Genomic DNA, 12,387 nt, shown 5'->3' with positions numbered 1-12,387 from the left:
AGACCCTTCGTTCCAATCCCTCCATGCCGACCAAATATCCCAACCCAATCTAGTCCCACCTGCCAGCACCCGGCCCATATCCCTCCAAACCCTTCCTATTCATATACCCATCCAAATGTCTCTTAAATGTTGCAATTGTACCAGCCTCCACCACTTCCTTTGGCAGCTCATTCCATACACGTACCACCCTCTGCGTGAAAAAGTTGCCCCTTAGGTCTCTTTTATATCTTTCCCCTCTCACCCTAAACCTATGCCCTCTAGTTCTGGAATCCCCGACCCCAGGGAAAAGACTTTGATGGACATTTTGGATCTATGTAATTCTGTGGAAATGAAAAGATGAGAGAGGAATTGATGTGGATTATTTGAAGTATTTCTGATGATGTTTCATGGGTAGTTATGGTCTCACAGTCTTTATTAGTGTCTAGTTTTTTCCTGCAACTAGCTATTTTTATTTTCACCTCTCCCAAGAGTTGCTGCTAATAACTGGTGAGGAGAGTAATGCACACAATTACGTTATGAAATGGGCAGGGTGGACATTTAAGGGCCGAATGTGTTTTCCCAACATTTTCCTCTGATATGTTGTACAATCTGAGATGTAAGTTCTAGCTAGTATTTAACCTGCAGAATAGCAACTCTTGGAAGGATTCAGTGGGCTGTAAGACTGTACACCAATATTACTGCCTTGAAAGGACAGCAAAAAAATGTCGAACAGTTTATGAAGAAAAGCTTGCAGCACACTTGAAACAGTTTCTTTTTATAGGATATTTTTGAATAGCCTTGCTATGGAATCTTTTCAGATGCATTTGCCGCCAGTACTTTAGATGTTGCTCATGATATTCCGCAATAGCTATATAGAAACGTGGGAAACAGCATCTGGAGTGGAGCATTGGGCCCTTTAAGACTGCTCTGCAATTCAGTATACTCATGGTTTACCATTGTTCCTGTATTTGTTGGAGCATTTTTTTTTGCCTTTCTTGGATCCATAATGAGTTCAAGCCCAGGTCCTCTGAATCTGATTATGCGTGAGCAAGAATTTTCCATTTCCCAAGGATTTGGCAGCTGTGATTTCCATTGTCTTCTGCTTCAGAATACAATGCCTTTAAAGAACACCAGAAGCCTTTAGTTCTGTCATTATGTTCATGTGTAAGTGATCTCCAGGCAGCCTGCTGCGCAGGTGGGAGCTGCCTCAGATTACATAACTGATGTAAATGCCAAATGTTGCAGGAATTACATCATGTAACTTCACTCAGTGATAGCAAACACATTCTACTGTTCCTGTCAGGTTTGCACACCATCAGTAATTTCTACTCTGTAGTCACTAACTGGGTTCTTCACCTGCAGAGTATAGTCGTTCCCATGGAGTTGAACCTGTGATCCTTGGAGCTTCATGGTGTCAGTCATAATTGTTGACACAAACTTTCCTGAAAGAATATGTCATAAAATGAAAAAAAAAACAAGTCTTAATACGTTGCAACTTTGTCCTCACCCATCATCCCACCAGCCTGCACATCGAGAGGATTGTAAGTTGCCATTTCCACCATCTCCAGCAGGATGCTACCACCAGACACACATTCCCTTCCCCTCCCTTGTCAGCCTTCTGCAGGGACTGTTCCCTCTGGGACACCTTAATTCACTTCTCCTTCACTCCCAATGTCCATGGCACCTTCCCCGGCAGAAGCCGTAACTCCTGCCCATCTACTTCCTCTCTCCTCACTATCCAAAGCCCCAAATACACCTTACAGATGAAGCAGCACTTTACCTGCACTTCACTCAGTCTAGTCTACTGTATTTTCTATTGACAATGAGGTCTCCTCTACGCTGTGGAAACGAAGCGCAGACTGGGTGACCGCTGGACCATTCTATCCGCAAAAAAGACTGACTTCCACTTGCCTGTCACTTCAACACACTGCTGTGTTTCCTGGCCAACATCTCTGTCTCGGGCTTGCTGTAATGCTCCAGCAAAGCTCAGCACAAGCTGAAAGAACACCTCTTTTTCCACTTGGAAACTTGCCAGCCATCTGAACCTAATATCAAGTTCCAACAATTTCATGGCTTGAGGCCATGTCTTTACCTCAACCCCCAACATACCAGACCTCGTCACCAGATTGGCTGCAACCACACACAACTGTAGTCCCCATTAGCGGGCATTCATTCGCCCAGGCTGACTTTTAACCACTCCTTTGTCTGTCCAACTGTTTTTCTCTCTCTTTGGGCTCTATCTCCACTTATTATTTATTCTCCCCCCCTCCCTCCACCCCATCTTCTGCTTACACACCAATCTTCTCCTAGTCTCCATCAGTTCTGAAGAAAGGTCACTGGACCTGAAGCGTTAACTCTGATTTCTCTTCATAGAAGCTGCCGGACCTGCTGAGATTTTCCAGTAATTTCTGTTCTTGTTTTTGATTTCCAGCATCCGCAGTTCTTCTGGCTTTTTGTCTAATACTTGGGCAACTGTTTGATTTTTGAAAAGAGTGTCTTTTAAAAACTTATTATCTACAATTCTATACAGGCAGATCATCTTCCAGTTTAGATATCCAAACATTGCTTTATTAATATAACTGGCCCAACAGTAAGCTAAGCATCAAGTTTTTCCATAGTCTTCTCCCTCCCCATCAGTGCAGCTTCTTTAAGGCTACATCCTTCCAAAAATGTTGCTTTCTTTAATCTGTGATCTCTACGTGTTGCCACATCATGAGTGATCACGCCTTTAGTCATATAGGCTTTAGCTTCTGTAATTCCCTCCTAGACATCCTTTCCACAATAACCCTCTCTTCTCAGGTGCTCCTTTTTTCACGAATGCATGCTCACATTTTCTAATAACTTTCTAAGTTGACCAGCATCAATTTTCATCCAACTGTGTTCTTGAGCTATTTTATTTGAGGACATGCTAGAAATGATGTTTATTGTAGTAGACCGGGTGGAATGAGGCTTCAGTGTATATTATTGGAAATTTACTTTTTAAAACTTTTTAAAATATGTCCACTCAAATGTTATTAAACACAACTAAATCGCTTGTTCCTACCACCAAGTGACCCATTGTACTTTTCCTTTCTTATCCACCACCACCTAATTACCCGTTTTTCCGAATACTCAATTTGTATATAAAGACCATCAAGCGCAATGCAGTACCACCAATGGTGAGGAAAAAGGTAGGAAGAGAAGAAGGGGATTAAATTAAAATTGAGTTTGGGGGAACACCAGAAATGTAACCACTGGATGTCATTATAGCAAACAGTTAAGCAATTGATTAAGTAATTGACTCGGTGGATATGAAGGGGGACAGGTGGATACGAAGGGGGACAGGTGGTATTGAAGTCTGGACAAGCTGTAAGACTGAGTAAGAGGGAGCTTACAGTGCAGTGATAGTACCTCTACCTCTGATCCAGGAGGTGGAGCACAAGTTCAAGTCTCACCTGTTCCAGAGGTGTGTAATAACATTTCTGAACAGGAAAATCTAAACTAAGTGGAATGAAAGTAGGGACAGCTCTTGCAGTTATACCAGACAACAGGAATCAGGGAACTATAACAGAAGAATGAACTCCAGGAATGCACAGAATGTGGTCAACAGGTGCTTTAGATGTGACTCAGAAGACCGTTAACGCAATGTGCAATGAAATATTCTAAATGGAATAACAAGGTTTGTAAAATTATGCATAGCACAAAATGTTTGGAATAAGAACATGGTGATACTGATCAGGCAGAAATTGTACTATTTACAAGAAGCATTTGTTCAGTAATGAAATTATCAACTTATTCAGTTGCGCTGAGTTGGACATTAAGTGCATGAACACAGTATAATAAGCGGATTGGTTCAAATGTTACCAGATTCTTTAAATAGCATAAAAAAGAAGTAAATTTAAGAACTTTAAGAGTTCTACCTGCTTCGGGTTTGGTGATGTGAGCCTTAACTCAAAAATAGGTGGGGACCAGACTGGGGACACTGGCTAAGTTCTGAACTGACAGTGGTAGGGAATTTGCCAAATTACATAATTAAAAGAGTTATGTGTAAAAGTCTGAACACTGTGGTAATGAACACAGCAGTGGAAAGTCCCATCATTAACGAAATGTGTGAAAGAAATCCTATGGAAATAGATGAGATCCTTCATAAAATCTTTGCAGACCAATTGAATTATAATTAATATCTACCATGGCATGGGCATAAGAGCTCACTATGCATGGTTAAGAGCTACAGTCCATATCAGTTGGCTTTTGGGAGAAATCTAAAAGTTCTTTCAATAATGAGCAATGATCCCAGACTTGAGAAGGAATCATAATTAGCTTTCACTTTTTCTAAGCACTTGAGTGGTCTGTGTGCAAGGAGAAATGTGCTCATTGAGTTTGAGATTTAAGAGAAAATTCAGCGAACCTTGCAATACCATATAAAATAATCAGAAATACATTCTAATCCAGGGGACATGGTATATAATGAAGGAGTATTTTGAACAACGAGGTCTCCCACTGAAACACATGCACGCAATGCTGCAGATTTGGTTTTAACAATAAAATGGCAGCTTATTACACACAAACTAAAATAAAAATTGAATAAAGCAAACTGTTTACTTATAACACAAATTTAAAGATTTCATAATAGACAGTGAGATACAAGCCTTTTCATCCCAACAGCACTCATGTAAAGTACTTATACCAGAGGGAATTTACATCTCTTTCACCACAGCTTAATTAACTGTGAGGGTTCAGTTTGTAATCTGGAGAATCTGATAGCTGCTTCCTTGATTCTTCTTCTGGTTGAGGTTAGATTTTCTCAGCTTCACGGTTCAGGGTAACCCCTTCGGGGCTTTAACCTAATACATCTGGTCCATGAGTTTCAAATTAAGCTCCTTACAGTGAGGTAACCTATTTCTTAACAGTTCTAAATGTTCTCCCTTCTTCAGGGGCAATTGTCTTATATATCCAGCTTCAACCAAGACTTCTGCAAAAGTAAAATAAAAGGATTTTCTTTGGCTATAGATTTTTCTATTAAACCAAAAGAAATTCTGAATCCCTAGTCACTTATAAAGCTCACTCAATAACAACAAAACCCCATTATTCTCCAGGAGATATCTCTCTTTCTCTTTTTGTGTTTTAAAAGAAATCACCATGGCTACAGAAATACTTAAAAGTTAATTATTAAATCATTTCACAGACACAGACTAAACCTACATGACAATAGTTAAAAATCTAAACAGTAAAATAAATGGCATTATAACTCACATAAATAGCACATCATATATCACAATCCGAACATGTCAGAAAGTGATGCGGCATCATATGCTTATATTCATGTACGTTGGACAATTGAGAAACAGATTGAATATGGACAAAGTGATACAAAGACAACAGGCAAGGCTATTTGTCCAGACAACAATGACCGTTGTTAGCACTGAAATAACATGTACACCAGAAAGGACCAGCGAATGGAGAAATGCCACTATTACAAGGAAAGCAAGAAAAGCCACTTGAAAATGCAAACATTGGCTAAATATGCAAGATACGAGGTAGGAATTCAGATCTATTGATTAGATAAATAATATAAAGTTGTAGGGGCAAGAAAACATAGTTTGATTTCTGAAAGTGGAACTTGAAGTGTACGTGGCTTTAGGAAAAAAAAATCTGTGAACTTGCAAAAATAATTTTGATCACAGGAGGGTGAGATTTTATACTCTGGAACAAAATACAATGACGTGAGCAAGAATGATGGAACAGGCTGGAAATACTATGAAAAATAGAAGCTTTTCTGATTGAGTGGCTATAAATAGTTTAGGAGATAAGTTGGTTAAGAATGCCAAACAAAAAGAATAGGAGAAACAGAAAGAATTTAGTCTTGTACATCAGGTACTGGAGAGCAGACAGACAGCCTTATCATTGAGATGGAAATGCACAGAAAAATGTTTCTAAGATGAGACAGTTAAGGGCAAAGCCAGACAAGTGGCTCATAATTTCAAGCAAAGCTTGGTAATCAAGATGTTAGAGTGGATCTCTCAGTTGCAAAAGATGTGATCTTGAAGGTCTGCCCAGCTCTTTTAGCAACATACTGTTCAGAATGGATGTCAATCAGTTTTAGCATGGAGAAAAATTTCAAAGAGAAATATTTCAAAACCACCTAAAGAGGCAGATGATATTGAGGAGAAGCTATGGAAATTAAACAGATGTGCTTGTATGTGGAATGACGCAGTGAGGATCTGGTATTTCTCAGTTTACATTTGTCTTGCTGAAAGTAGATTGCATTCAGCTTAAAGCTGACAGCAATGTTCTGAAGAAGTGTCATTCTGGACTGAAGACATTAACTTGATTTCTCTCTCTACAGATGCTGCAAAACCTGCTCAGTTTCTGAGGCACTTTCTGTTATTATTCCAACAATGTTCTATTGGTATCACAAAGGGCAATTTCCAGGCATTTTGTGATAACGTTGATGATTTCCTGTGATATGGTTCTGCAGAATTTGAGCGATGTGTGATAGATAACAATGAAAAGTGAATTTTAAGATTAGAAGTTGAGCTTTAGCAGCCTTTAAACAAGTAAGGTTAGACATTAAGCAGAATAATTTTAGAATGAATTTTGATCAACTGACTTACTTGGAAAATGTTAATCACATTTTGATGGATCAAACCAGGTACTCACAAAAGGATGATTTTACATCTAGAGAAGAAACAGTCCAGTTAAGAAGTTAATTGGAGTTAAACTAGTTGTACAGTCTGCCTAGACCCAATCCAGTTGTAATATATTGGAACTGAATACTATGCTGAAACAAGCCACTGTAGAGGAAATCTTGAAAGCAAATCAAATTTTAAAGAAATTACATTTGGGAAAATGTATAATTGAGTTTGCAGCTCTGTATGATCCAGAGGATAGGAAGTTTATCCTTATTGGCAAGGCTTCACTTGCTAGTCTTCAGATAGCTATTCAAGTATGGCAGAGTGTTACGTGTTCTTCGTTTCTTACAGAAATCCTATACAAGGGACAGTATGAGAAAAGTTTGCCCATAGAATGTTGTGTGGATATGTTTTCTTTATGGGATAATGAACATTCAACAAAGGGGCGTTGCTTAAAATGGGTAAGAATTGACCTTGCTAGCATGAAAGAAATGTTAGAAAAATAGATTTCTAATAAAATAGGTAGGTGCAAGTCAGCAGTTGTCAGATATTGTCACAAAAAGGTGTTTCTTTTCCAAAAAATCATTGATATCCTCAAAGAGAGGCACTTGGTAGTATAGGAAGTTATAAGAACATTTCAAAAAATCAAATTTTGCTCGGTTAACTTTGTGATCAAGTTTTTAAAATTTAAGTAAAGAAGTGGGAGAGTGAAAGTTTGATTATACTGTATGGAATATGAAAACATGTTGCTGTTCAGTTGTATAATTAAGATTTGTACAATATGAAAAAGGTATCTTGTTGAATTTTCCATAGTATTGTTCAAGGATTGTTTGTTTGCATTAAGTTTTATTTAAAAATGAGGGGAACCAGTTGTGTGTAATAACATCTCTGATCAGGTTCATTGGGAAATATCTAAGACCAAGTAGTTCGAACTCTTGTGGCACATTGATAGTGCCCCTACCTCTTGACTACTAGACCCAGTTTCAAGTCCCACCTGCCCTGTGTCAATGTCAATGCATATTTGAATAGGTTGGATTTTTTCAAACAAATAAAGTAGTGAGGATCATTTCCACAGGGCTTGTATTGTGAAGCAGATGTGTTATGTTAAAATTATACAGAATGAAGGTCAGACCACACTTGAAATACGGTGTGCAGTTCTCAGGTATTAGGGAAAGTGAATAAAACATTTACAAGGATGTGACAAGAACTGAGTAGTTAAAATTCCATCTGCAGTGAAAGATGTCTTCTTTCTGTCTCACTAACTGCTTTGGATCCAGATTGACATTGGATGGGTGCTATTGTGGTATTTTGTTTTCATGTCTAACTGAATCCTACAAACAGAAAGAATTGAAGTGATAACCAAGGATGTTTGTTTCCATAGCAACACTATGAAGTACCAATCGCTATGCAAGCTGTGTTCAATTTGATTGACACCTTCACAACAAGAATCAAGGAGATGGAAAAACAGAAGAGAGATGGCACATCATGCAAGAAAGAAAATAAACCTAGATCATTGGAAAATTTCCTATCCAGGTACGTGTGGTTTTAAAACTAAAGGGTAGTACAATTGAAACACATTTTAAAGTGCTTTTTTTATATTGCTGAATTATTTGTCTCCTGCTGTCTGAACATTAACTTGTACTTTTATGTTGGGAACCAGTCACATTTGACCCAGTGTAAAAATAATCTTGTATTTTTGTGCAGTCACTGTGAAATTATATTTTGGAGACTGGATACGCAACACACAACTTGAACACTGATTTCATTTGGCTGAATCTTAAATTTTTTGGCAAAGTATGAGTTGAATCATGTTTCTTGGAAGGTCCTCTAGCCATGAGACCAAGTGAGGTCTTTTGCCATACCTTACCAAACTCACCTCATTAACTATCTACACTGCCTCTATAGTGATCATCACATCCAATTCCAGCCTCCTGTTATCACGTCATTTTCAGAATAACTCACCACTCAGCAGTTGTCCACTGGAAAATCAGCATCTCTTGAATCTGTCCCATCTTTGAAAGCCGCTGTATACCTGGATGAACATTGGCATTCCGAAGCTGCCCTGCTTAGTCAAGGATATTTCCAGAAGAAAGGGGAAGCGGCACCACAATTTTCCATTGGGAACCTGGAGGTCCTGGTCGAAGGGGTGGTACAAAGGAGAGGAGTCCTCTTCCTGGAAGATCAGCAGAGCAGGCCACACCAACTGACCCTGGCAGCCTGATCTGGGTCAGTGTCACATCCATGGTGTGGAGGAACCAGCAGCAGTAGCATAAAAAGGTCACTGATCTCCTCTATTCTGCCACAGTAAATGCTACACACTTCTTTCCGCACCTCACACTCACTCTATATCTGCTACTACACTTACCTCACTCCAGGGCTCATGCTCTGTCACTCTAAATGAAACATGCATCACCTTCCCTCACTCACCGTCTTCTCTCACCCATTGTCATTCCCCCTCCAACCTCAATGCATCATGCTGGGAATCAAAAATGAGCAATGGCAAAGCAAATGGCTCACAAGGTAAGTGGCTTGACCTGAGGGATTGAGGTAGCACATTGCCTTGTTTGAGGACTGCTGATCAGAATTGGTACTGCATGGCAAGGCATGGGTTATGTAAGCATGCAGGTGGGTATGAAGTGAGTGAGCTCTAAGAGAGCAAGTGAGCAGCCCTGAGTTGTAGCCTGGTCCAGCCTGTGAGTTGGGTCCCAGCCCATGCACACAAAGTGTCTCTTGTCCAGGCTTTCAATACTAGATGCTGGAGGGTTCTGCAAAGCAATGTCTATGCTTTCTGACTGGCCTGTAAGTGGATTGGAGCGATGCAGTGATTTGAAAATGCCACGCATTAGTGGCTCACGATGAAGGTTACATATGGCTGGTGCCTATGGATAATACCTTGAGCCCCTGTTTGTTTATACACAGCATAGAAATCATTTGAGCAAGTGGAGAGCTGAATCCACCAAGTACCCACTCTGATATCCTTGTTGTGTTTAATCAACGTGTAGCTAGTTTTGCTCATTTGTTAGGATAGAACATTCGCTATTAAGAGTCAGTGTCAGTGTTGTGGAACAAGGAAGTCGCACAGGCAAGTTCATTTTTCAAATTTTAGAAAAGAATGCTGTATCTGTAAAACTGTGGGTGCCTTCTTAAAAATGCACAAAAGTAGGAATCATTTACAGAACAGCAAAGAGTAAAATAACCACTCAGACAAGGTATTAATGCAGTAAAGCCAACAGTATTAGGAAAAATGCCCAAGTTGTTTGAGTTGATCCAAACAATTCAATCTGTATGAAGCCTGTTAAGGTCAGTGGACAGCTCTTTAATTTTAAGCTTGATACAGGGACGATTGTGATTGTGTTATCAGGTCATTTATCATTGGTGAAGAAACAGAAGTTACAAACATAACACTAAATCATCCAAGTGGATCCAAGCGCTCAAGATTAAAGGTACATTCTCAGCTGCTGTGCAACACTGAGAGTGTAAGGTAGTACAGAATGTATACGCAATGCATAATCAAGAAACCTCACTGTTGCACATCTTAGTCTCAACCTCCTGAAGTCATAGGAGATGTTTAATTAGTTACAATGGACAGCAAGCTGTTCAAGAGGGATCAAATTTGATTAGTCTGTCCCAAGACAAGGCAGTCAGAGAAAACATGGTCCAGGAACACACAATTATTAAAGAACCAGCATAGGAGTGATTAATAGAACATTCATTCAACATTAAGAAGAAACCCAAAGCTAAGAAAGAATCTATTGAAATTAACTACAATGGCATAAAAATGTGTTTCATATGCTCAAAAAGAATCAATGCCTGGCAAGCCAAAATAGACAATTCAAGAGGACCAAAAGTCTGATCTAGAATGTGCTACCATTTATCAGTATTGTTTTGAAGGATGGTAAAACCAAAAGTCCCATTAGTTGACTGAGAACACATACCTTAAGCACTAGCAAAATTTCACATCATTGATGACCTGCTAGTAGTTGACAGAAGACTCATTATTCTAGCTTCTCATCATGAAGATGTCCAGGAAAGAGTACATTGTGGATAGTTAGGGATGGCCAGTGTACAGCCTAGGCTCAAACGACAAAGTGGTAGCATGGGATTGCATGATAGATTGAAGATTTCAGATCTCATTGGGAAATCTGTGATTTCATAGAATTGACACATTTGAAAAACACTCCTGCCATGATAGAAGAAAATGTCAGTTGACAGAAGTCGGTAGCGTTTGTTTGCAGGCAAAGAGAAGAGGAATAAGCATGACAACAACCCACTTGAGCTCACTGATCCATCTTTGACTGAAATTGATCAGGAATTTTCTGATTCTGGCCAATAAATTAATAGCAATTTTGAATATGATCTCAGATGATGAAGTAACAGAGGAATATTTCAATTATTCATCTTTGCACAAATTAAAGATGGGATTGCATAAAATTGTGTAGGAGCCAAAACTCAGGTGAGACAACCAATATCCACAAATTCAGGACATGCTCAGGAAGAAATTGTTTGGTTCAGAAACACAGGATGCTTGAAAACAGAAACTAACTGTTTCAACAGAGCAGCAATCTTCAATCAAGAAAAGTCATGAGATTATAAGTCCCCATAATGGAGTCATGCAGCAAACTTGATTCAGCAGGCAAGAGTTCCTCAGAAAGAAATTCAGGAGTAAAGAGTGCTCTCAAGAAGATAATTGACTAACGACTTGGTTTAGCATTTCTGCTATACTAAGTATCGTAAGTACTGCAATTGCTGGAGATCTGAAATAAGGACAAGAAATCCTGGAGATACTCAGTGGGTCTGGGAAACTGAGTTTACATTTTATTCCAATGTATCTATTTTTCAGCCACTCACTGTTGATGACAGGAGCTACTGAGCAAACCCAGGGCCGACTCCGCAATGGTTTTCACTTGCTTTGTTTCTTTTCCTCAGATTCCGTTGGAGGAGACGTTTATTTATTATTTCTACCCCCACTGATGAAGAATGGGCCTATCAACATCAGCTTTATGCCTTAAATTCACAAGCTTGCAACCTGGGTATGATTCAGCTTCTTTACAATGTATATAACCTTCTATTACATAGAAGAGAGCCATTAGGGATGCATAACCGTTAATTTGCTAAGAATTTTGTTGCCTAATCACAATTTGTTTAATTCAGAATGGAAGAAAGCATATAGTTAATTCTTTTGCAACTTACAGGAATCAGCCTAAAATGATTATAGAAGAATAATTTAAGTAAATGCTTAATCCCTGTTCTGGTTCCCAGTTGGAGATAATTTGTAAGGTACACTGCAGTTCACCGAACAGAAGCTTAATTCATGAAGAGTAAACTGGCTTCATTAATAGGGCCTATCTTAAGGGGATATCTTTTCAGTTTTGTGTATCTCCAAATGAGAATGACAATTAGAGGCCCCTTTGGACTGTTTACATGTTTGCAAAATGTTGTAAAATAAATACAGGAAACCAGGAGCTTGATTCAATGTGTCACAGAAATAAACAGCACGTACAGTGCCGAAACAGGCTGCTTGGTCCATGTGGTATTTATGCTCCGCTTAAGTCCATTTCCTCTGTTTGTCATCTAACTTTATCAGCAAAATCCTTTTTTTTCTATCTCCTTCATTTTTATCTGTGGATAAACATATGAATTTTTCATAAGTGCATTGACGCTAGTCGCCTCAAGCCCTCTGTCTGGTAATGAGTTCCACTTTTTAAATATTCTTTGGAAAAGCCTCCTGAACTCCTTATTAGATGTATTAGTAGCAGTCTTTTGCTTATGCCTTCTAACCTGCTCTCCCCTTAAGTGG

At 39.0% G+C, this 12,387-nt stretch overlaps 1 protein-coding gene across 2 annotated transcripts in view; it reads left to right on the top strand.

The window, feature by feature from the left end:
• ccdc80 (coiled-coil domain containing 80) overlaps positions 1-12,387 on the top strand; it is a 51,950-nt gene that overhangs the window by 28,137 nt on the left and 11,426 nt on the right. For both annotated transcript variants that reach the window (XM_087992812.1, XM_043700868.2), the window contains exons 4-5: positions 7,972-8,123; positions 11,517-11,620. In XM_087992812.1, coding sequence (XP_087848938.1) covers positions 7,972-8,123; positions 11,517-11,620 — 256 coding nt within the window. The remainder of the gene's footprint in view (positions 1-7,971; positions 8,124-11,516; positions 11,621-12,387) is intronic.

Source organism: Chiloscyllium plagiosum, unplaced genomic scaffold (assembly GCF_037043375.1).
Source record: "Chiloscyllium plagiosum isolate Xiang-an unplaced genomic scaffold, Cpla_swu_hap1 HiC_scaffold_12, whole genome shotgun sequence".
NCBI classification, from domain to species: Eukaryota; Metazoa; Chordata; class Chondrichthyes; order Orectolobiformes; family Hemiscylliidae; genus Chiloscyllium; species Chiloscyllium plagiosum.
The sequence above is the reverse complement of the archived record's forward strand: the minus strand, read 5'-3'. Positions and strand labels throughout refer to the sequence as shown.